At 45.7% G+C, this 26562-nt stretch overlaps 1 protein-coding gene across 2 annotated transcripts in view; it reads left to right on the top strand.

Annotated features, from left to right (window-relative positions):
* LOC144093604 (B-cell receptor CD22-like) overlaps positions 1 to 26562 on the top strand; it is a 208997-nt gene that overhangs the window by 114156 nt on the left and 68279 nt on the right. For both annotated transcript variants that reach the window (XM_077627163.1, XM_077627162.1), the window contains exons 2-6: positions 5371 to 5700; positions 11378 to 11704; positions 12268 to 12585; positions 20169 to 20462; positions 25963 to 26232. In XM_077627163.1, coding sequence (XP_077483289.1) covers positions 5371 to 5700; positions 11378 to 11704; positions 12268 to 12585; positions 20169 to 20462; positions 25963 to 26232 — 1539 coding nt within the window. The remainder of the gene's footprint in view (positions 1 to 5370; positions 5701 to 11377; positions 11705 to 12267; positions 12586 to 20168; positions 20463 to 25962; positions 26233 to 26562) is intronic.

A 26562-nucleotide genomic window follows, 5' to 3' on the forward strand; every position in this document is an offset into this window, starting at 1 on the left:
GGGAGGCAGTATAATGTCGTTGGCGTCTGTCTTAGAGCAATAAAGTACAGAGCACACACACGCTCGCGCAAGCAAGCACGAGGAAACCAATTTTTGGCCGCGCACAAACACTAGTACCCTGCAAAAGCAGGGGAGAGACCGTGCGACAGCGTAATATCCCGTAATCTGGGCGGCCATAACCGGGCAGGCTCGGCAAGACATACAAGGCCAGTCGCTGGGTCCTGATATTTGCCGCGGCGATACGTACGTACTACGTACACCTTGGCATTCGTTTCTCGCGGATCTCCTCCTCTCTCTCTTGCCCTTCAACCTCCTCTCTCTCTCTCTCTCTCCTCGTTATCGCCAATAATCTCATTGCGGCCCAGCCGCGTCTAAGGCCAAAGCAAATACGGAGGGAAGAAGGAGCCATCGCGTAGGCTGCCAGGATAAACAAAGCAGCGCACCCTGCAAGGACCGCAGCGGTATTATTGCAAAGTTTCACCGGCGGCTCGATAAACACGCGGGTGAGAAGAAAGCAAAACAAAGAAGAAAAAAAGCCGCCGGCCGAACCGCGCTCGGCCACCGCCGCTGGCGCGATATATATGCAGCCCACTCCAGACGAAGCTCGCATAATGAGATTAGACGCCGCCGGCCTAGGAGCGGTGGAAGAGCCGTGTCGGAGGAGAGGCCCAGATCCGCTGCATCTCCTTATTGTTCCTCTCTATCTCCCTCTCTCTCTTTCTTTTTTTTGTGGTTGTATCTCAATTGAAGGCGTCGCCTTAGTTGTGCGAGCTTCCCGGATTTCTCACGGAGGCCTCCGAACCGGAGAGAGCTCTTCCGACCCGCGGCTAAGCAGCGCCGGAAGAAAAAAACAAAGAGAAGCAAACAAATCCTACCCGTCGCCTTCTTCGCCGGTGCAGCGTGATATCTAGAACGCGCGGGCGATCTCGCCTCGCCTGCATAGTGCAGCAGGTCGGATTGCGTCTCCGGCGCTTACATCGCTAATGAAGGGCGCTCCGAGGAACGGGCCGAGATGAACGAGGAAGTGCCACCGCTTCGTATGCCTTTAGGGAGTCGCCAACGATATGCTGGTTTTCATCGCGTTTCTTGCGCGTTTGTGGCCTTGGTACAGGTTTGCTTGCATGGGCACCAGCGAAATATTTTTTTTTCAACTTTCGGATGGGGGAAATCGGTCGAATAGTGAGCTTTCCTTAAAATCATTTAAGGCTTTTTTTTTCAATTTTTTGAATTGGTTTTGGGGGGAAAGGAAATGGCTCAGTATCTGTCTCATATATCTTTGGACACCTGAACCGCGCCGTAACGGAAGGGATAAAGGAAGGAGTGAAAGAAGAGAGGAACAAATAGGTCCGTAGTGGAGGGCTCCGGAATAATTTCGACCACCTGGGGATCTTTAACGTGCACTGACATCGCACAGCACACGGGCGCCTTAGCGTTTTTCCTCCATAAAGACGCAGCCGCCGCGGTCGGGTTCGAACCCGGGAACTCGGGATCAGTAGTCGAGCGCCCTAACCACTGAGCCACCACGGCCTTTAAGCCTGCAATTTTAATTTTTGTATTGTTTTGTGTTCGCATTTGCACTTTATCTCGGTTTTCGAGTACCCACACCGTTTAATAAAAGGTGGCTCGGAAAGAATCGGTATAATTGAAGTCCTGCTCTCCCTAAAGAATTGCATTATTTCGTTGTACAATATTCACTTCTTCGTTCCTTTATAGGGTATGCCTTATAATTGCTTAAAAGCCGCAAACACAATCAATCCTAATTACCGCCGACCATCCCGAGGCCTAAACTATGCGGCTTCTGCGTCATTATTCTCATTACGTTGTATTGCATTTTTTGTCTTTGCGTAGATCAGTGTTGTGCTCTCAAAAAAGGACAGAAATCAATGCTTTAAATGTTGGAGCAAATATGGTGCTACGCCGGTTGGATATTCTTTAAAGTAACCTTTGTTGCAAGACGAAAACAGGCAAATTTATTTACCGTTGGGTTTCGCAACTAATAGACCACCGACGCGAGCAGAGACAGGCTACGCAGGAAAACACACTTTTAAAGCTGCCAGAGCAAAGAATGAAAGAAAAAAGTAATTTGGCGTAATTCAGTTTTCTCTCTGACACGAACACGTGCCTGCGCGGACATAAAGTGGTGTAAAATATATTTCGCGGAAATCGCAAGTAATTTACGAAACGCGACATAGAAACAATTTACTGTATCCTGGAGCCGCTCCTCGCAACTTATCTATGCGCTATTTTCCAATTTTCTCTTTCCTAAAAATGAACACAGGGATTACAAATATAAACTGAAGGCGGTTTCAAGAGAAAAAAAAGGCTGGAAATCTCCGAAGAGGAGTTCGCTCGTTTGCTTATTTATGCGCTCAGCGGAAGATAACAAATGGAAACAGGAAAATAAAGTCGGCTCCCTTAAGTAAAATAAAAAAAAACGGGAGGTGAACAATTGCATATAATTTATTTCACTGCATTTCACGGACGCTTCTTCTTTATGACTACACTTTGCTCAAAAACTTTGGACGTCCTAATTAGACTGCAGCGTAGGGAGCCGCAGCACTTCCACTTCGGCTTCGAGCCCTTTTTCTTCCGGCGCTTCTTTGTTTTTATTTTTAAATTTATTTTCGTTGTTGTGTGTGAAGTTTCAGTGCTCAAAGTTTGTTCCTGGTCGTGCCTGCTCGCCGGCGGCGCACGAAATGGACCAATGATTTATTGATCAGCGTCGACAATGGAAGATATTCCGAAAGCAGCAGAGCCAGCAGCGCGAGAGCGTTTCGCGAAGGCGCTTTCGGCCCTTATCTGTTCCCTCAAGGGGAACCGATTCTGGTCTCATTTATTTTCTTCTTCTTGGGGTGATATATTCCGCGCGCATAGAGAACGGGACCGACTGATCCTCTTATTCCTCAAAAGTGGTGGAAAAATTGCGACTCCTTCCCCCCCCCCCCCCTCCCCATACATATTTATTTTCCTTCTTCTACGTTGATGTATGTATTCGCAAGACTTGGAAAAAAGTTTATCTTCATAGTATATTCTTGCTTCCTGTTCTAAGCTGTGCGACAGTTTTCGCTACGGCGATTTTATGTATTTTTGTCCTCCGAGGAACTCCAGACGAGAGGGAAGAGAATATTTCTGCTTCAATGAGGGGAATATGAATTATCAATTGTAATATTTTGTTTCGACACGCAGAGTAAACTGCGAGCGTTCTGGACGCCGATAAAATGTGGCGGGTGACGTGTCAATAGCTCTTTCGCGACGACATGATTTCTTTCGTTCGCGTTTGTACTTCCTGGAGAATGTAGCAAGCGAGGTATTTTCAGAAACTGCGTTAAACGTGCAAATTTTATTCCTGCCGCTGGAGATTAGCTAGCAGAATGCATTGCCTTTGGCGTTATGAAAAAAAAATGTTTCATTTTCAATTTCTGTTTTGAAGATGTCACTAAAAAGTTTTCCACGCAGTTCTGAATCTCTAATTCCCCTTTTTTTGAGAAGGTAATTAACAAGTCCGGTCACAGTGACAAAGACAAGGAAATATATTTAAAGCACACGGCGATGGGAAATTATTAAGCTCGACCACGAGTAACAGCGATGAACAATTTATGATTAGGGCCCGTTGCCAGAAAAGAGCGTTGTAATCGATACGACCCATATATGACACTCATCGAAGCTAGATTACCTCAAAGTAAGCCATGAAAGCACATGCGTTATGTTCAGTAAATACGTATTGAATATTCGGGATCAATAGTGTAGCAATAAATATTTTTTTGTATTTCGAAGCAAACTAAGATCTGATCTTCTCAGAAGTTGTATGATGAGGTGGGTTGAACTATCGACTCGTCTAATGATTTTGGCGCGGCAAAGTTCTAGAGTTGACCCAGTTAGTTACCCGTGAAACAGGGTATATTACTGCGTAGAATGATTCTTTTAAGTTTTACTGCTGGCTCCGAGGCCGAGGAATTGATTTGCGGCGGCGGCAGGCGTGTTTCGATGGAAGAAAAAAAATGCGCGTGTTTCTATGCGCTGTAACTTGACGATAAAGAATCCAAAAAGAAGAAAATTGATCAAGAGGCCTGCACTACGGCGTACCATACCATACCATACCATTCCATACCATACCATACCATACCATACCATACCATACCATACCATACCATACCATACCATACCATACCATATCATGCCATACCGCACCATACTGTACCCTACCGCACTGTACCGTACCGCACCGAACCGCACCTTTGGATACCATAGCATACCATACCGTAGCCTTTCTTCATTGCGTTAACATGTGCTATAAAAGAAAGATCTTTTTTGCAAATACGAATACATGATGCACTGATTACGTGATGGTTCTCTGGGTGCACTGTTACGCCAAAAGTTACAGTGGTCAGGAATTACTTTTGCAGATATTTTATGCGATGAACGTATGGGTTGGGGTCCACCTAACAGATTTGCGGAATGGAATAAGCTGTACATTTAAAAAAAAATTTGCAAGGCATCTAAATACATAATTGAGCTCTTCCAATTGCCCTGAATAAAATGCTGATGACGTATGTGTCAAATAGACACATAGAGTGCATGCTGCGGAAGCGACATAAGCTCCTAGTTTGTGTGTGCGATGTCTTTTATGAAATGAGTAAATAAATTGATTTGACTAAATAGTAAACATTATGCAGAAAGTGTGATGTGTGTAAGGGTCTCAAAGAAAGCACTTGTTATCATGGAAAGCGGCAGCGAGAAGCAACAGGGACGAAAGAGAGGCACGGGAGCACAGGACAAGCGCTTGTTCTGTGTTCTCGTGTCTCTCTTTCGCTCTTTTTTCTTCGCGCTGCCGCTTTTCATGATGATTCATCAACTAGCCCACACCAAGATATTATTAATGTTTGTTAGAGCATAAATTAGTCCGACTGCAAAGCCGGCTTTTTTCTTGAGTTAACCAGAGGCAAAGGCTACGGTAATGGGTCAGTTGCGGGAATGAGGTATGGAATTGCGACTACCACAAGTTTGTCGTGGCTACTTTGTCTAGCAGGGCGTAACCAAGGAAGAATTAGAAAGTGTGCCGTTCCCGCAGCTTAATTCACTTAGCCCACGAAAATGACGGTACCGCTGCTATAATTCTACACGGCGGCTCTAATACGAAGCCAACAAGGCAGTGCGTTACAAAACCTCCTAACCGCTTCGTAGACGTTAGACGTTCTCGCCGAAGCGACTTCCCTCGTTTAGAAGCTCAGCCGCTCTCGTTGCGTCAAGAACTTGCCGATTACCGCAAACACGTAGCCACTTCGTCACCGGATGCTGCGTATATAGCGTAGCTTCTTCCCTAGCTTAAATACGCTGCCAATCATTAACCCTTCTTTCTCCCGTCTGTCGCAGGGCGCGAGCACAACGTGACGGGCTTCGTCGGCGGCTCCGCTGTGCTCCCGTGCGAGGTGGATGAGGCCAGCTGCGGCCGCGTCTACTTCATCACCTGGACCAAGAACGTGTCTCAGGATTGGCAGCGGGTGTACCTCTTCTCGGAGACGGTAAACCGCGTGATGGGTCCGCTCAGCGAGCCACACCGCGCCACGTTCCAGCCGGGCAATGCGTCCGCCCATCTACGCATCCAGCCGCTCACGGTGGAGGACGAGGGCACGTACAAGTGCGACGTCACCTACGTCCAGGGGAAGTGCCCGTCGCTGTCCTTCACCAGGCTGCAGACACTGGGTAAGCCTTTTTCTTTTATCTCTGGCTCGCTGCTTTCGCTAATCGCGCAGCCGGACAACTGGTGTACCCGTCTAGGCATATTGGCGAATATGAGATTCGATGTGACGTCTGCCTCCTGTCATGCATCCCATATCAAAACGGCGTTTAGCACACATTGCAGCGAACATAGACAAAGAGAAAAAACGAAGAACTACATGCAGGATATGAAACATTTGGCGGAAATGAAAAAGAGTAAAGTAAAAAGAGTAAAGCAAACAGAGCGAAATGACAACAACGAATTAGGCAAAAGAGAACTCTATCCACGTTGACTTCTGTTAACACTATTTGCGCAAGCGGTCACATGAAAAGAAACCGAACATGGCATTTGTTGTATCTTTCAAAGTGCAAAAAAACTACGTCTGCTCTGAGCTGTTAAATTCAGCTGGGAAGAATAACCACCCGTGCTTGAGATTGTTATCAGAAGGAGAACTGCAACGGCTTTCAGCTTTTGCTCATACCTTTGTACATTTTACTAAACTCAGTCAATCTCAAAGCTACGAATACTGGGAACCGATTGCAGTTTACAACAGCCGTAAAATTTCTCCGGAAGCTGACGAGATTCCACTTTCTCCTTAAACTAACTGCTCTCGCAAAGCCTGAGCTGGGGCTGTCCCCCGAGTTTATACGAAATAAAACCTTGTTCGCCAACTTACCGTCGAGCGAAGAAAGATTAAAACCAACTTTTAAGAGTTTCCGGTGGCGAGCCTGTATACGTCGTTTCAGTGCCCAACTAAATTCCAGGTTTACGATCTGCACCTGGGTCCGCCGGCGTCGATATTTCTGTTCTTACGGTGCGCCTTGCAGATACTTAGTCTGCTAACGTATTTAACTTTTCCGGTATTTATAAACAATGAAAGAACGGTAACGAACATCGCGATGCGCAAAGCCTTTGGAAGCGTACAAGAGGAAGTCTTAAATAACAGTTGGTTTAACAAGCGAGTGGAAGGCACATACCTCCTCGTTGGCACATCACTTTTGCGCTGCTCTGAAAGTTTCTGTTTAATTATTGGTTGTTTTTTATTGTTTTCTTTCACTTATGTACATTCTCCATTAATGCGTCCTTGGGAATCGGATGAGAAGGGATCGCCTCCTAACTGTCTAGCATTGAAGCACTGGAGTTGTTGTATGAGCCACACTGTAGGACCAGAACAAGTTCCATAAACAGAAACTCTGTAAAGAGGGATACATAGGTGTTTCGATACGTTTGCTCATAGCCTAGACTGTCCTGTTGAATTTTTGTAAAATCGGCCCACAGTTGAAGCGCATAACGATAGCATTATGGGAACTTAATAACCGTAAAATTTTTCTTCCTGTGAGTCTAAGCTCAGTAATGGTTGCGCACATTGACTGCAGCAGTGAGTTTACCGCATACGACAGATCTCTTTCACCCACTCACTCGCACTCTTCTCAATCCCCGTGTTCTTGGCTTGCATACAAAAGCTTCTGTTATGATTGTGTTCTGCACAACAAATTCATTCATAGATGATACAGCGGGTCTTGTTGGCTACTGCCGGAACTTCCCTTGCGTTTTAAAGCCGGGAATTCCTGAACCACACCTACGCCTTATATAAATTTTAAATAGCAGGCGACGATTCGGGGCGCACTGCCGTGCCCTAATGGCGCTATCTTTTCCGCTTGTGAAAGCACTTAGGGAAGTCTGTATAAACCACTGGCACAATTTGTGCAATATTAATATGTCGCAAAAGTTTCTGCGAAGAAACTAGGAATCTTCATCTTGAAAAATTTAGTTCTTCCGGGGCAAAACAATGCAATCCATGCAGCCACGTGCTAGCAGGGTTCCTCATAATGACTGCCAAGCTAGAGGGAAGGGAGGTTCCCGTGAACAGCAGGGTTTGAAGTTGTGCTAATCGGTTCATTAGGTATGTTATGGCTAGGTAAACACAAGTAAACTTTCAGTTCAGCAATATAAAACAGTAAAGCTATTGTGGATCCGGTGCACTGAAGTGGGTTAGATTTCTCGTTAATGGATGAAAACATCAACCGCAAGAAACTGATACATCAACCTGATGTCCATCTTCAATGAGCAGTAGAGAAAGTTATAACCAGGCAAAAGACGCAAATAAATTGTTTTACTGTAGCCTACAGTAACATAGAGCTGCGTTTTCTAAAAGACCAGGGCATCCCAGTTCATTCGCTTCAAAAATGTGCTAGCCGACTGGTTGTGACGGTGCACATGCTTTAACATAAAGGTTGACCTCCTAGCTGCTTCGGTGAAGCGAAAAGAAATACAAGTAATGCACGTGCTACACATAGCGATGCGATAGTAAAATACATCACCCTTTGTAGTTTCAAACTAAGAGGGATCGGAGCCTGTGCGCTGTTTAAGCCCCAGAACAAAGGAAGTTTTTCATTATACCCAATAGGGGTCAATGCGTAATAAATCGAATATTCATGTTAGCTTACTTTGCTGCCAAAGTAGAGCGTGCTTTTTTAGTGTTGTTTTCAAGCGATTAGTGTTATTTACGTGCGAGTGCGTTTTGCAGCTGGTGGATAATTTAGTGCTGAACGGCTTTGAATATAATGCAAGCTATGTGGTTCTCAGCGCTCCAAAAAGTTAATTTTCGATCTGGCATTCTAAATGAACATAGGCCACCTTGAAATGCTAATAAGCGCATCTCAGTCAACTTAACTGAGAATACTGCAAGACCTTTGATCAGAGCGTTAAAAATCAAGGATGGTGCACTGGTGGTGATGACGTCCACATGCACCTTTGTTAGTTTTCCAGTAGTATTGAAGGGTGTCGACAGCTTCCCCTCCTGGGGGCCGTAGTGAGATAAATCACTGTGTCCCTTACCGCGTAGAACACCGAACTTCGCACAATTCGATCATTTCTGACGTGGTGGAGAGTAAGCACTTTACTAACAGAAATGACGTAGACAAGAAAAAAGCACCCGGAAGCCCATTTGTGTCCGAGACAGACCTATTTCACTCTTCGGGACGTGACGGTCTTCTTTTTGTATACCCACTGAAACAGTCAAACTGCATTTTTTTTAGAAACTTCCTTACTAGCGACCTATTTTCATTTTTTGAAGTGATTTCAAGAGCCGCGTTCCAAATGAAGTCGTGAAGCGCATCCGAGCCTTCATTTTCCAGATTGACGTCGTATGTCGCTCTATAAGAATGATGGCAAGCTACAGAGTCCGAGTTCCTTTCCGCCCCAATTTGCAGAACCTATTTTCTGTGTATTTTGCTTTTGTAGGTGTTATTTGACTCTGTTGTTGCTTATTTACCGTTCTTAGAATCTCTCGCAGCGGGCATTTGTGGCAGCGAAAATCAGCGATCGAATTTGAAGTTTTATGAAGCTGCAAAAATGATACGCTTCAGCGGCTGCCGCCTTCTTTATGGCGCTATAAAGAGCGGCGCATGCAGTAAACCTAGCAAACGAATGTTGAGGTTCATTTATGAAATATTTGGTTCATGATCGTTGATATCCAGACAGAAAAAGCAGCCGGCACAATGAGAATAATCCCTGTTTCAATATTCAGTCATTTAATTCACCAAGAATTCTTTATTGCAGAAGAAATAAAGCGAAATTCCTAGTCGATAAAGTTCCATTGTGTTGTGGTTTTACAGTCCCAATCTCGTCTTCCTCTTTTGCGACCATGTTTGGCCATTTGTACTAAAACGGCAACTCTTTGCGCTGTCGTTAGCCAAAAGCTGTGCATGTTTAAACGCCGGAACGTGGTTTAAAGTTACCTCAGAGCTATGAAAGTTGCATGCGCTATTTGTGCATATTTAGTAAGAAAGTCCCCCTTTATGGCTCTTGTGTGATGCAGTTCACTGAGCAACAATGATTCGTGAAAGCACATAAACATTCTCTCTTTGTTAAAGAACTTGTCAAGAAGTGATGGAGAAACATGAGCGGACGGCCCCACTACAAGATAGGCTAAACACGAAATCCCGTTAAATATTGTTTGCTCTCGTGTTGAAAACTCATGGAGGCTTCCAGCCCGTGAGTCTCGCGAAAACCCGATTTTCAAAGCGCGTCTTGCGAACGGCTAAACTTTCGAAACCGGAAGACGCAATTACACTGATCGTACGTTCGTTTCGTGCTTATGCTACGAACATCTCTTGATTTAGCTTTGTCCGTGCAACAAAGTGGCTCGAAGAATGCCACCAACACGCGTCTCAGCAGGGGTGGGGAATAGCAGAAATATTAGAGAAGGTATTCTCTTCACCGACCGGTTTTCGAGAGGGAACTACGAGCCACAAGATATAAATATGCCAGAAAATCTCAGGAGAAGCTTGAAACCTTTACGCAAGGGTTCTTTTAATCAAGGCGACCAACCGTATTGAACCTCTTGCTTTCTCTCACAAGCCTCGGCGGCCTTTGTATTTTAATTGCGTTCTCCATCTTACGAACGAGACAAGCTGAATCGCAGATGAAATTGAATTTGCGGGGAAGAAAAATAGTTCTCGCGTAGAGAGGAATGGCGTAGGGATTGCGCAAGGAGTAAGGGCGACCTTTCCGAACGCGAGTATTTCAGTTGAACACAAAGTTCGATTAGGAATGCAACCGAGGATATGAAACATAGATCAGCAATATGTTAGAGTAATGAGACAAAATTCTCTTTCAGAATATCGTAAAAAAGTAGAAACACTTTGCCAAGAATTCTGTTTCAAACACGCTGCGCTCTTAAATGCATTGATGCGCAAATGAAAAAGTCCGAATGCCGACTAAACGAGGAAAGTCAGACTGCGTACAACGGCCGACGATAAGAGGCCGGGAAACGAACACAACACCAAAGGCGCATTTGTTTCTTTGCCTTTAATCATCGTGCTATTCGCGTAGCCTTAACAATCCTGGAAATGAGGAAACTAGCCCGCAAGAATGTTCTGACTAAATGGCACAGAAAACACTTACGAAGTTAGAAGATACCGCCTATACTAGCAAATATAAAATGTTGGAACACCGAATAGTTGGCCCCCGGATTTGAACAAGAGACTCGCGACATTTGCTGGTGCACCAGTCTAGCCTGTAGCTTGTCAAAGCTTTCGTCTGTATGCATTACGGTTGTACTGTCCCATCTCTGTTTTATATAAATCACAACACTCGTCTACATTGGAAAAATTTGTGATTTTGAAACCTGGTAGCCAGATTATTCTCATAACTCAAGGATTGTTTCCGCGAGTAAAAAACTGTAGGTGTGTTCTGCAACTATTCTTTTCCTAATTTACTATTTTACCTCTTTGCTACTTATACACTGCCAGAGCCGGTTTCCTTATAGCTGATAGCTATATTTTTTGATATCACATGTAGCAGTGAGTACTTGCAATTATGCGAAAAAAAGTTGAGATAAATATACTTCTCATAAACAGACGTATACCTTGATGGCGTATTTTCCGTAAAAGTGTTCTTTTTTTGCAGCTGATGTGCTGCAAAAATCCTTTGTCCTATTTCTTATTTTCTCCAAATATGTTTGGCTGATCGTGCCTGTGCCACCATGGAAAACAATATATGTCAGCGGCACTTGTCTCAAAGGCGGTACTGACCAATTCAAATTATTCGTAGGAAAACTGCTTATATAAAACGACCGTCAGTGCGCAGTGATGGCCAGAGGCCTCACCCTCAACCCTGCACTGTCTTGAACCATGTTCGCATGTGTGCGCACTGCAGTGACGCCCAAGGAGCCGGTGATCAAGATGGACGGACGTCGTCTGGCGAACGGCTCGCTCCTCGGTCCTTACCTGGAAGGCACCACAGTGGTCCTGGACTGTGCCTCGTCCGGCGGCCGTCCAGCGCCCCAAGTGCTCTGGCGCAACGCGTCCGCCCAGCTTCCCGTGAAGACGTCAGTCACGCCGCACCTGCGTGGCATCCACGACGTCACGTCCACGGCTCGATTCGTGTTGTCGCGGTGGGACCTGGGAGCGCGGCTAGAGTGCGTCGTGATCACAAAGGCTACACCTTCTCCCGTCGTCAAGTGGGTCCAACTGGACGTCCACGGTACGGCGCATGCTTTGTCGCAATTATTTTGGGCCACTGCTGCTCGTGCCGGTTCAGGCTTGTTTTCGAGGTCCTGAATTGGCCTTAGACGTATATGTTTTTCCACTGTTGACATGGTCTTTAAGCGCACAAAATTATGCTGTAGGGAATGCGAACTTGAATCAGTTTACATCGTTTATTCTGAATTCGCAGCCCAGATGCACTAGGTAAAAGAGATGACAGTATGATACTGCGATATTTTATGTAATCTAGCTTCGTGCAGTAGCTTGTCAAGCTCTTTGACATTGCTGTGCATACAGCTGTTAAAATGGCGGAGTGGTTCTGGAGAGTGAAAATTATAGCTAGCTAAAAAGTGGCCGTCAGCAAACGCTGGCTCTGTACTTGGCGCACTCTAATGCGTTCATGGCGAGGATACAGAAAAGGACGTCTGTCACACAGCTACTCCCAATGCATGATAGGCAGAGTCTGTCTCCTAACATCCAACTACGACTGAGTGCGCCTTTGCAGTTGCCTCCGCTGTTTGTCCAAGACATGAAACGATCCCTGGAATCTCCCGTACGCAGTTCGGCCCCTCGCTCTCCGGCTCCGTGGGCCCAATCACCCGGTGGTGGCCGGCGAGATGGTGTCGCTAACGTGCATCGTGGAAGGCGCGCGGCCGGCGGCCAACATCACGTGGTACAACCGGTCCGAGCTGGTGCGGCCACAGCCGCCATCTGCCGAGGACCTAATGAGCGACGGCACGTACCGCACCGCCAGCACACTGGTGTTCGTTGCTAGCCTGTACGACCACCAGGCGGAGTTCTTCTGCAAGGGCACCAACCAGGTCCTCAAGAACAGGACGGAGGCCCCGCTGCTCCAGGCCGTCCGACTAGAAGTTCTCTGTGAGTTCAACCAATGACGATATCGCTCGGCAGCTGGGCCCAGGCGCTCAGCATGATTTTGTTTAGAGGTCAGCAGAGAAAAAGGCCGACATAGGAGACTTGGAAAATGAACAACCGAAGCCTTACTCTTCTTCTTTTCATCTGCTGATTTACTGAATAAATAAAAGACAACTACCTCATATTCAAAGCGCAGCATCTGTACGCGAACTCACAAATTTAAATTCCTGCAACCGGGGTCGCACCCGCCGCGGTGGCTGAGTGGTTAGGGCGCTCGACTACTGATCCGGAGTTCCCGGGTTAGAACCCGACCACGGCGGCTGCGTTTTTATGGAGGAAAAACGCTAAGGCGCCCGTGTGATGTGCGATGCCAGTGCACGTTAAAGATCCCCAGGTGGTCGAAATTATTCCGGAGCCCTCCACTACAACACCTATTCTTCCTTTCTTCTTTCACTCCCTCCTTTATCCCTTCCCTTACGGCGCGGTTCAGGTGTCAAACGATATATGAGACAGATACTGCGCCATTTCCTTTCCCCCAAAACCAATTATTATTATTATTATAAACAGGGGTCAAGTTTCTATGTATAGAGCCAAAACTCGGGTAAGCCCTTGCCTAGAGGGCTGTAGGGGCTCATTAGGTGATCGTAGGTGGTTGAGGTTCGTGCGCACTCTTCTACCGCAGCAGGTCATTTAGCTCATAGGTGCCTTTGTCTCACAACAGCCTGAAAAATCTTTCTAACAAACGGAATTTTTCAGTAAACTTTAAAGCTTCAGTTGAGTTCTCCCCCCTCCCCCCATCTTATTGGTGCACTACATTGAGCAGGACAAAACTAGGTGTGAACGATGAGTATCCAGTGTTTAATACTAACCGCAATAAAGAAAAGCGGCGAAAAATGTGCACATGCTCGGTAGACTGCCGAACAGCATCACATGCGTTCCATGATTTGTCCAAGGCAATTAAGTTTCTGGTGAGTCCGGGTAAAACAAGGTAGAAGAAGTACATGTGAGCCATACTGATATGTATTTAGACACATTGCAGCACAACTCTTATTCAAAATGTGATAAGGAATGCTCGTATACACAACAGTTTGTCCCATATATGGAGACTCCGATGTAGCCGCACCAATGGCCGCACCTGCCTTGATTTTCCAAGAGGGACCGCGTATGCAGCTACTTCTAATAAAGCTTCACGGAATTGCCTATAAGTAAGATTTGTTGCAACGGTACGCAGAGGCACAGAATGCCCTTGAATAACGCTGCGATGTCGACTCTTGGATTACGGTAGCAGAAAGCGGAACTGGTGGGTGCCGCACTCAAAGAGCTCTCCCAGTGCATACACGGGGGCGGTGAGGGCAAACGGACCACAGATTCAGCGCCGCTTTTGTGAACAACTCGACAGCATTTTGACAATATGGGACATTGGAGCGGTAGTTCAGCGAAATCCGGGGAACTTACAGCTTAAGCAATTCCAAAATATCTAAAGCACTTCGCTTCTTCGCGTTCAAGAAAACTAGCCAGAACTGGAGCGCGTGCAGGTACTATATGAGCGCTAACTAAAGGAGCGGTACATAGTATACATTGAATGAAATATGAAAAAAAATAGCAGTGGCTTAGTTCGGTTATAGCAGGATATACGTGACTTGAGCTACACTGAGCCGCTGAGCAGCAATTTTGCTCTCCTTCTCTATGGTTATACTACACTGGCAAACGCCCCGCTATTTGTATACCCCCACTGATACCTCTGCGCATGCGCACAAAATGAGAAGCGCTATCAAGCGGCTCCGGCGCAGCGTCAGACTTGGCTACTGCGCAACGAAGGCGCACAGCTGGGCACGCGCCGGCGCAAGTGCGTCTGCCGCGGCTATGACCGACGAGGCGCGCCAGCTGTGCGCCGTGCGGCGTCCCTGCTACTCGCGCATGCGTAGCACGGCTCTCCAAGAGCCACGCGAAACTGCTCAACCTTGGCCAGTGTAGCTCACGCTACAAAAAAGGATTTGAATTTGAAGAGCACTTAAAAACATATAGCAAGTTGTTTATTCAGTGTTCAGTTTCAGCAGTTTGCTGCTTATGAAAGAATGCTAGCCGCCGCAAGAAATCTTGACTAAGTTGAAGTTTCTATTCATATACTGTTAGCGTTAATGCGTTGGCACAAGCTTCTTCACGCTCCAAATAATTGGATGAAAAAAAAGTATTAAAATTTCTTTCTAATTGTCGTCTCCCATGGATGGTGAACACGGTTGCAAAACTACACGTGTTCCTGGAAGCTTCTAGACATGTCCTGCACTTAGCTCCGTTTTACGGTGATGAAAAGGACGCAAACTTCTCGGTAGATTGCACATAAGCTTAAAGCAGGAATAAATCTCTCCACGTAGGTATTATTTTCAATCACTACTGAATACATGCCAGAGTTTTCAGCTATGATGTAATAACAGAAGTTATGTTTTCCGTGGAGCTCTTAGTAATTACCGTAATTTTCATAAAGTAATTGCTTTCAGAAGCTGCGTTGTTTTTAATGTTGAGGAAACGTCAGTGAGCTGCAAAGTAAGGTACGGGTAGAGATGAGCTCTCTAAACCGGTGGTAGGGTAGACTACATTTTCTATTCCTTCTGCTGTACATGCTTCAGGAATTTTAACTGCAATGAAGAGAAAAAAAGAAAATTCATGGACGCAACCAACTGTGCATGCGTAACTAATATCCTTTGGGGAAATAAGTAGGCTGATCGCTATCCCCATTAAGATTTTACACGTTGCTAAGAGACGGCCCTCCGACTCGCTCAAGGCCTAATCAGAAAGCTGATTAGTTAGAAGACACTAAAAGAGTAAATAAAAAGAAAAGAAAAAATGAAGGCGGAGGGATGAGCGGTTCCGAGAAATTGAGAAAACCTTTGAGCCTGTATATTCTAAGCGTAACAAAAAAATAGTACAACAAAATTAGCTTCCTTTTCGCTCGCAACACGGCCCTACTGGCATCGAAAGAAAGAAAGCGATACACGCGTATATCATTGCTAAGCTTTCTTTTTCCCAGGAAAAAAAAAGCAGCATTAATCATAGACGCGCTTATTAAATTACAGCACTTTGCATTAAAGATGAAGCCCACTTTATGGGGAAAAATGTGCACTAATGAGGCTGCTTCTGCTCACGACAGCGGAACTCAAGTATGACCGACGAGGGCGGGCCTAGAGCAACACTCTAGACAAGGTTTCTCAGAGGCACCTGTTGGTACTGCTTTGGCTCCACGAAATGAATAACTGATTACCGAAATCTCTTTTTTAAGAAGAAGCTAACACCTAACAACAACAAAATGTACCTAAGGAAAGTGAAAAGCTAAGGAGAGTAATTAATATAGAGCACGCTTATATATGAATGTTTTTTTCTGATGTTCTTTCCTTAATAAACCTTAAAATTGTTTTTCTAGCGCGCTTAAGAGTCGCTGTGAGTGGAGGTTTTACGGCAGGCGGCAAAAAATAAAGAAGTTTTTTTGTAACGGGTGTCATTAGGTCGACGTGGTGTTCATTTCTCTTTTGAAGTCTACTCCGTCTTCAGAGATGGCGTCAACGGAATTAGGCTTACATGGCTCTTAATTTAAATTCTTGGTCACTCCTGCCCACTGGTCGCAACGTGTAAAGACGTGCAGTAGTAGAGATTATTCAGACGACCTCTAGATTTTAATCAGAATATGAATGCCGTTGAGTACCTGCCCCCTAAGAATTTTAAATGCAACGCACGTTTCGTCAGCTAAGCTAACCCATAGCTAACGATTTTAATACCAACAAAACGTGGTGTTCTAAACAGGCTTCTGGGTGCTAAATAGCTGTGAAGTTTATGTGCTCGGTGTTAAAGTGGCATGTAATATTCCTGCCAAACAACGTCCACAAAGGCGTGCAATTAAGAACCTTGGCAAGAACATTCAACACAGATTCATAAAATTCAGTTTACTGCGGCTGTATATACGGAAAAATGAGTAAGACTTTTACCAAATGTGATTACGTAACGAAAGTAAATGTTGACGTTAATAACTAGTTCTGTCGAATGTTCGGTAACAGCTGAAGTTGCTTATGTAACCAACGAGCGCTTCGTCATTAATGCGGCAACAGAAACAAGTGCCATCTTACTTTCAGAGCGAAAGCACTCACAACCATGAATCTTGTGAACCGATCTTACGGTCTTGAATCGCTGCCAAGCAACAGTGACACCACGTAAAGTTAATGAAACAACTATGCCACGACTGGGATTTGAACACTCGGCGGCTCGAACAGATCACCTTCGATGACCACTGCACGAGAGCACTATGCTATTCCCGCCTCCGATCACGCCTTGTATTGTTGTTGGCCTCAAACAATGCTGGCACATACCCACAGAGGAGGAGTGGCCAAGACACAGGAGGTTAATTGCTGGATGCAGGAACGTTTTGACAGGAAAAATGAGTAACAGTATGGGTAGGCTGATAGACTGGAAGACGCAAGAACAGGCTCGTATTAAGCTATAACGCACTGTCACGCTGTGCACTGCACATCATCGTCTTCATCAACTTCCATCTGCGGCGCGACCAGGTCACATGAGCTTAACCTCGATCAGAGCTCAATCTGAGTGCATTATGGCCGCCAGACGCTCCGACGTCCCTGCAAAGCAGAGCTAATAAGCTAATAAGGCTAAAAACATGTTTCGCACGTCTACTTGGTTTAACTACTTTTAACACTTCCATATTTTTAAGCAATGAAATAAAAACAAAGCTGCGTCCACCGTAAAATTTCATGATTTTACATTAGTTTAAAGACAGCCAATGAATACACTCCGGGCACAGTATGAGACGTGATACCATCTAAACTGCTTGGCATGGTCCACACGTACAAGTAAACGGTGGTGCGGGGACATTTTCACTGAGTAAATCGGTTTTCTTCGCAGTGGCTCTAAAATGAAACGTCTGACAATTTAAAGTTGCTTTAGAGAAGTGCCGTTGCAGAAGCATGGGTGTTCCTTTCTACAACTAGACAGAACAGGCCACTGTTTGCTCCAAACTGCACGTTGTGGAGAGCGCAGGCGGCTGCAATAGAAAAGGTTATTTCCTTTCTAATTTAAAAAAAAGCCTTAGGAACTTTGCTGCTAACGAAATGACTCGATGAGCGTGTGGAAACTAACTTCAGTTGCAGTGAACTGAGATCGCTTTCAGGATTATTGTTTCAGAAGAAATACTTCCTTATAAAACACACTCCTTTTTGGTGTCTGTGGCCACTAGTGCCCGCAAACGCAGATGGTTTGGCTTGTAGCACGTAAATGAGTACTAGCCAAGTAACGACAGCTCCGCTCGACTAACACTGCTTCAAATTTCTACACTGTCTCCCCTCGCATAACTAGTGCAGGCAAGATATTTGAAACCACGGCGGTCGCTAGAGGCCCGTGTGCTGTGCGATTTCAGTGCACGTTAAAGAACCCCAGGTGGTCAAAATTTCCGGAGCCCTTCACTACGGCGTCCCTCATAGTCTGAGTCGCTTTGGGACGATAAACCCCCATAAGCCAAACCGAACCTAGCGTTGCAATGGCTCGCATGCACTGTAAAATATTCTTTTTCCCTGGAAACTTCCTCAGTGGCTATAGAGCACTTCAGAAATGTTTGTTGTCACTAATTCAATGGCAGCTGCTTGTTACTGCAGTAAATTGCTGCTCTGTCCGCAGTTAGAAGCTAGAGATTTTTCTACCCGTAGCCAGCTTTGGCCTAATATTTTAGCCAAGACTGTCATGTATTTTGTAACGCAGACAAGCCGCTCTATTCGAGAAGATCTTTTTGCTCACTTTGGGCGTTTTTGTACGCATTATTATTATTATTATTATTATTATTATTATTATTATTATTATTATTATTATTATTATTATTATTATTATTATTATTATTATTATTATTATTATTATTATTATTATTATTATTATTATTATTATTATTATTATTATTATTATTATTATTATTATTATGCTGCAATGCGTCGTCTAGACGTTTCTTATACTGAGAAAATAGCATGCTTTTAGCGTGCTGTTCTCTCTAGATACTTCGACTGTTGCTTGACTGCTCCTGCTATACGGCTGCAGGCCTGTATACGTATTATTGTATTCTTTAAGCTCGAACACAGAGATGTTGCGTCTTTCTGGGATTGGACAGCCAGGACCATTGCTAGTTCAATCAATATGAATATGGTATCATTAAAGCAATGGGGCACTTATACTTGGAACTGCCGAATTATTTGCGAATTAGGCTGAAGACAACTGCACCATAAGGGCCGAAACTTCAGGAGATTCAAATTTGCGCAAGGAAGAAAGCATTTTTCCGCTCTCAGCGAACCAATACACTGAAAAGCCTAATAAAAAGAGGGATGCATGCTACACCTTCTGAAACAAAAAGGAGCTGAATGGATAACTAGGGAGCGTAGGAACATGTTTTTCTCTTAACTGAAAAAGCGAAAAAAAAAATGCGGACGAAAGAAAAGACTCGGAGAAGAACATCCTGTTAATGGTTTGGTTTATGGGGGTTTAACCTCCCAAAGCGACTCAGGCTATGAGAGACGCCGTAGTGAAGCGCTCTGGAAATTTCGACCACCTGGGGCTCTTTAACGTGCACTGACATCGCACAGTACACGGGCCTCTAGAATTTCGCCTCCATCGAAATTCGACCACCGCGGCCGGGATCGAGCCCGCGTCTTTAGGGCCAGCAGCCGAGCGCCGTAACCACTCTGCCACCGCGGTGGCCGCTCATCCTGTTAATGTCTCTGCATTTGTCGCCGCGTTTTCTGCGGTATTTAAATTAATACTATGGCCTATCAAGAATTTTAACTAACAATGCCTTCTGTAATGTTATTTTTTTCATACAGCGGCACCCCGTAAAATTTTGCGCATGACGCCACATATATATTTTTTTCAAGAATGGGGTATTAATAATAATAATAATAATAATAATAATAATAATAATAATAATAATAATAATAATAATAATAATACTAATAATAATAATAATAATAATAATAATAATAATAATAATAATAATAATAATAATAATAATAATAATAATAATAATAATAATAATAATAATAATAATAATAATAATAATAATAATAATAATAATTGGTTTTGGGGGAAAAGAAATGGCACAGTATCTATCTCATATATCGTTGGACACCCGAACCGTGCCGTAAGGGAAGGGATAAAGCAGAGACTGAAAGAAGAAAGGAAGAAAGAGGTGCCGTAGGGGAGGGCTCCGGAATAATTTCGACCACCTGGGGATCTTTAACGTGCACTGACATCGGATAGCACACGGGCGCCTTAGCGTTCTGCCTCCATAAAAACGCAGCCGCCGCGTTCGGTTTCGAACCCGGGAACTCCGGATCAGTAGCCGTGCGCCCTAGCCACTGAGCCACCGCGGCGGGTATGGCGTATTTTGCCAGCTTCACTTTCTGAAACTTCCCTTCAATCTTAGCAGCCCTCTTTTGCCAAATGAAACGTTCTTCGTCGGGTGTCATCAAACATGAAAGGTAGTGCGTCCGTTGTTGATAGGAACCTCCCCTCTACGCTCCTCCACCACAGCAGCACCTCTTCCATGATCGCAGATCCTCCTGCGGTGCGGGTGATGCCAGCCGAAGGCGTCAACGTCACCGAGTGGCATTCGTGCAACCTGACGTGCCACTACGATGCGAACCCTCCCAACGCGACCGAAGTGGCCTGGTACAAGAATGGCGAGCCGCTGCCGGCAAGGCCGAGGGGCCACCGTGCGCAGCTGATGCCCAAGACCGTGCTGCTCATACGCAACGCGACGCGTAAAGATGCCGGCGTCTACAGCTGCCACGTGAAGAACGCCTTCGGCCGAGGGAACGCCTCCAACTCTGTCTACCTGGACGTCTTCTGTGAGTACTTTGACGTGGGCTGCAATGACAACCTTCTACACTGTGTTTTAGGGAAGAACACTCGAATGCGGTCAGGACATAGTGGTCGGCGCCTTAAGCACCACCGATATAATGGCCGCACTTGTTTTTGTGACGCGAATGGACCGATCCAAGCAAAGCTTGGGTTGGCTCTGCCAACTCTACATTAAAGGATCCGCTGCACTCACCACTGAGACGCATGCAAATGAGACTGCCTTTATACCTCCACATATTTACAAGAGAAACCTCGAGGGATTGGTTCGGGGTCCTCGAAAAGGAAAGAATATAAAAGGGTACGTCATGTCGGAATTCAAAGCACTTTTACCTGAATAGTGTAAAACAAGGCGGCGGCCGACGTATATATAGAAGTCGGTGTGACATTCAGAATGCAAGAGGTCACAGTTTACGCGGAGAATGAATCTTGAGGCAAATAAAGTGGGTAGTAAAGTAACCGAGTGGAAGGTATCGAAAGTTGCTCCTACAAGATAAGGTGCTCTGTTGCTTGAATACGCTCAGTGGTGACACGGGTTAATTGAGGCAACGACTGGACGCGGCGTCCACCACTCAGCGCACTGAAGCAACAGGGCAATGCAATAACAAGTAGCATCTTTTGTCGCCTTGATGAACATAAATTCGTAAAAGGCATCGTTTCTTGCTCGACGCATGTACGCCAGCACTCTCGTGTGCTTTCTCGAGACATGAAAGCGGCATGCCTAATTTACGTTTGATAGCTGGTGGCACAACGTGACTCTCTGATGAGAGCAGTTGACTCGGCTAATGTTTCGTTGCACCATTTTTTCCGAGATAAGTTTCTTGCGATTCTCGCTCAGACAGAAGGGAAAGAAAATCTGTCACGCTGCACAATATTTAAATCTGAAAGCCTGGTTTAAAATCACCTTCATGAGGAAAACAAAGCAAATGAACGGCATGAAGGAATATCTATGTTCAGTACTCATTTCTTCGTCTTCCAGTCGCAAACCGTCAACGCCGGCAAAGCTGGAATGAACGAACATCATGTAAACGAAAAGTAGAATTACATAACTGTTGCCGTGTTTCGTAATTGGCAGGGCGATCACGCTTTATGAGCTCAACAAAATGTGCATTGATGATTGCAATGTGTCGCGCGAACTGGCGAATGTTAATTTATTCCCACTTCTAAGGGCTACGGGCGTTCTGGTACAGTTGCGCTCCCCTTTCTATTAGAAATAGCATTTGATTATCACGCGAAATTTCTCTTCACGATGAAGACAGTGAGGGAATGCTTTGCGTGTAAATTTTTTTGGACGCAGTAAAAGGATTCCGCACCGCATGTTAGCATTGAGCCCAAATATGGAAGCAATTACCAACCAGTACGCTCTCGTTACCGCTTTTTGCTGCATAATTAACGCAGAACACGAGGCGTTTACTCTCGTCTTGCGGCTCCTTTCATTATGCCAAATTAGATGAAGACCACAAATCCAGGAACAAGCTTATGCGCTATTCAGAGAAATAGTGTGCTGTACGGGCTAAAACGTTGTAGCTCCCTTGTGTTTTCCCAGAGATCAAAGAGCGGCTCTGAAGCGGCCGGCAACGGTCCGAGTTTCATATCCACTTTCCATTTCAATGCAGTGTGTTCTGATCCCAACATGAAGCTCGCGCTTGACAATCTGCAGGTGCCGTGAGTAGAGGGCTTATCGTGTAGCCTATAGTGAACTTCACATTAGATGTATGAGTTGCAATGCGGATTATTGTGTTTATTTTGAGATCTTTGATGTGCCCGTTTTGCTGATTGATCGAACATTACCACCGTAATCACCGTCTTCATCTACCCTATTTATCCTTCTAAAGGACGCAGTTTTTTTTTTCAGAAAAAACTGCTAAAATTTAAGGGTGCGTACATTACGCAGGAGAGAAATATTTTTAAAAAAATTCGACGCGGTAAAAACGAAACAAATAGTTGAGTGGTGGAAATAATGTTTGATTCGGCACGACGCAATTTAAAGATAAAACATACCGCACTCGTCAGCATATCTTTTGCGCTAAGAGCATGCATAATTAACAAATCGTATCTTAAGTCCCCAAGTGTAACTCACGCAGCGGCCCGCAGTGCTCTGTTAAGAGAGAACGATTGGAAGTTGCTCTACCATAGTTCGCGGAAATAAGCGTGAAGCACAACCGCGGCAAGTTGCTACGCTCCCTAAATGCGGCAGATCGAACCGAGAATCCCTTTGCGACCAGCGGCGTTTCCAATTGGCTCTCGGATTCCTCGCTGTGCATTCTTTTTAGACAGTTTTAGTTACACGCAAGTAAATGCTCTACGTACAGTCTTGGTGAAAAGTATACATCCCAATCTCCTCTTGCATATCCAGTGACCGTAATCTTAAGAAGGCGGGAGGAACTTAAGTCCTCAAGCCTCCCAAGCTTAGGACTGTCAAATCTGCTTAAGAGCCCCGCTACACGGCTCGGAAGCAAACCCCTTGGGCTATATATATTTTGAAAGAGACTCTACGAGGTTCTCTAATGGGTGAGCAGTGCGCATGCGCCGAATGCAGCGGGCTAGCGTGAGTTTCACGGACGTACTATCAGCGTCAAATCAAATCGAACAGCAGAGCGTCTGGCCATAGGTCCGGTTTACGCCGTCCGCCTGTCGCCGTCAGAGTGAGGCGCGCTCACCCGGCTTGGGATGATTTTGTTCCTGTTTTCTTTTACTTTCGTGTTCTCGCTTTGCAGCATGAGCGCCGCATTCGAACTTTCCACCGATCTCAACTTCTGCAGCACGGTATCGCTGTCGACCGCGGCTGTGGACTCCGTAGGTAAATCGAGTACTCTTAGCTCCCTGGCCTGCAGCGCTTTCACCTTGCTTCCATCATCTGCGCGTTATCAGCATCTGGTTGCGCTATGCACAAGTAAAGGTCGACCGGTTGCGTCAATTTAGAAAAGAAAACGAAAGGCTCTTTTCGTGTCGCAATACTCAATATGGTGGTCATTGCATTAGAGCTATCTTACCTTATATATGGTTGGTAAACATGCAAATGTGGCAGGAAAAGTACACCTGGTGTTGTCGGCTCTCCAAATTCGCTGTCTCTGGTCCCAAGGAGTTGAAAAGGTTGATTCGTTAGAGAACATCACGCAGCTGCAGTCCTCCGTAGTCCGTGATGCATGGTCTTGCGCAAACACGAGCCTTGCTTTTCTGTTTGCTTCTGATACCGCTGGCTTCTGTGACGCCACATGGCTTCGTAAAACAGCTTTGTGCAGACGACGTCTAATGGCTGCTGCGCTGACACACAATTGAAAATTGTCGAACTGCCGAACTGCAATGCTGGCTATGCCTGCTGCAGCGGCCGCAATACCTAGGCCTTCATCCTTGCCGGTAACCCGATATCTGTGCCCACGGGGCATGCTTCCAAGCCACCCCACACCACAGAATATCTGGAAACTTCTGGTAATTGTAGACAGTGGAACTGTTTCTTTGCTATGGCGCATTGCGGCACACTGTGGCCGTCAAGAAAAACGATTCGCACTCTCTTTTCGGGCCACACGTTCACGCGCGAATGTTCGATTCTAGGGTATTTGAGCTTTTCTGGTGGCGGTAAAGTCGTGCTCACTACCAGTAACAAGCGGTTCAGGAACTGTCGCGTTCGCCACCGACCGCAACCCGATCAGCCTTCTTCGCGGCTCGAATCGCAGCCAGGCGCTGATAAGAAGACGATGACGGAATCTAAATCAAAGCGCTGCAGGCTAGGGAGCTAAAAGCGCTCGCTTGACCCACGCGGGCCACGGCCGGTTCCGCCTGAGAAACCGCCCTGAGCAAGTTGAGATTAGTGGGAAGTGTGAAAATAGTGCTCCAACGGCAAATTGATGCAATGAACGTCAAAGAAAACAAAGCTATCGAAATCCAGATAGACGCTCCTATCTCTGATTACGACAGGCAGACAAGTAGGACCTATAGCCACGCGCTAAGTTTTCATTTCATTTGACGCAGATGGTACTTGAGATCCCTGCAGTTTGAGCGCGCGCTTTGCGCACGTACACCGCTACGTAGGCAGGTTTCGCGAGATCTCTTAACAAGCGAGAAAGAGCCGAATGCGAAACGGCAGCCAATCCGTGCAAAACATGAGTTCTGCAACTCAGCGCCTTGGCTGTTCGTAAATAGACTATTTAGACTTGTTTCGCGACATGATGGAAAGCAGACCATTCGAGGACTGCATGCGAGAGGCAAATAACAAAGGCTTCTGCGACCGCACGGATCTTCGCGAGCTCGCATAAGCCCCAGTTCTCTGGCTTCAAGACTTGTCTTGGATGATATTGGCTACATTAGTGTCCATATCTGGCGACAGATGGTGCAGAAAAGCTTACAAGAATGAATCCGAGATTAGTTTCATACGTCTATTCGGTCTGCGTCGCGCACGTGAAACTAAAAGCGCGTCTGGGAAAATGCGCGTAGCACGCGTAGAGTTTTAACGCTTGCGTACATGAAGTATTTACGAACGTGTTACTAAAACTGTTTATTGGTCGTTCATCCCGTAGTGTGAGATATAGTAGTCTTGACACTCGACAGATGGCGTTTTATAGTGCTGCGTTGTAATTGTTGTTTCGGCAACGTTCATAGTGATCAACAGCGGGCTGAACGCCAAAAGAATGGATTGCGTTCATTGCACGAGAGAGAAAAAATGCATTTTCTAACAGCCAAAGATTATGGTTCAATCAATTATTACTCATTGAAGAAATCAATACGGTACATCGCTGCAAAGTATGAGCATTTCCTTTCTTTTTAGCATGCATCACACGCTAGACTACCAGAAAAAACTCATCCGAGCACGGCCTCGTCAATATACTAGAAATTCTGTCGATAGTAAAGTAGGATTGTTGATACTTGGATTCCCGCCTCCGCTACGGTGCACCGTTCTTGTCTTGTTACTGCGTTTCGATCGGTAGCGATGTAATGATCCGTTCTCGAGGGCGAACGGTGCTAGATTATGATTAAAATTCGCTCGTTTCACTCGGCATTTCTTACATATAGAACAAATAAGTCAGGCTATCTGTTTCACCTTACAGCAAGCCTCTACACTCTTGTTCCAAACTGTTCGGGCCAAATGGTTTCCTTTCGACACATGTTGAGGAGCTCCTGCGACTCTTTTATACTCCAATAGATCTTTAAATGTCAGGTTTAAGTTTCTAGTCAGCCTACAAAGGTCTAAAGCTTCACAGGTGTGTCAACTGCCGCACTACACGGCTCCGGGAACAAAGACCGTTTGAGGCATATCGTTGAGTGATTCACTCACGCATTCTCAACAAACTTAATTGATTTTAAATAACTGTCTTGTTTTTTTTCGCCTGTCATTCGCTCATTCCTTCTTCGTTGCTTTCTTTTCTTCTTGTTTGTTTTCTCTTACTTTCTATTTATTTTTCTTTGTCCTTTTGGCAAATATCAGTTCAGCCAGCACAGACTCCCCGCCTCTCGTGTGCCCCCCATGACCGCTACGTGCGCTCTCTGCATTCGCAGACACCCCCCTGGTGAGCGTGTGGGTGAACCCTTCGGTGGTTGCGCTGGGCGAGGGTCCAGTGCTGCTGCGCTGCGAGGCCGAGTCCGGCAACCCACAGCAGCTGCGCCGCGTGCGCTGGTACCGGGACGGCCAGCTGGTCAACGAGACCAAGGAACCCGACCTGCTGCTGGAGCAGCTGCGGCGCTCCACCACGGGCAACTACAGCTGCGAGGCCAAGAACGACGCCGGATGGAGCCCTATGTCGCAGCCAAAATCGCTCATCATCATGTGTGAGTGCGCGTACGCTGCAATTGCAGCGAATATTTCGTCTCTGCAGTTGGAATCAAACGATGTAACTATTGCCTGTCACTGATTCAGAATTTGCTGCGCAAGTCGCTACGTTCAGCTTGTGGAAGAAGAAGAGGGAAGAAAATACACGAGCTAGACCACCCGACACGCCGAAAGAGTTTAGCAAGGGAATATCTTATTCTGGAGTCAGCAATGGCGAACTGACTTTAAGTTCGGAAAGAATAGAGCGGTGGCACCTTGGCGCGTTCTAAGGGACTTTTCTGTTGTTGTTTGCAGTGAATAGCGAAAGGTTGAACTTAAAAAGAAAACGA

The sequence above is a fragment of the Amblyomma americanum genome, chromosome 6 (genome assembly GCF_052857255.1).
Source record: "Amblyomma americanum isolate KBUSLIRL-KWMA chromosome 6, ASM5285725v1, whole genome shotgun sequence".
NCBI classification, from domain to species: Eukaryota; Metazoa; Arthropoda; class Arachnida; order Ixodida; family Ixodidae; genus Amblyomma; species Amblyomma americanum.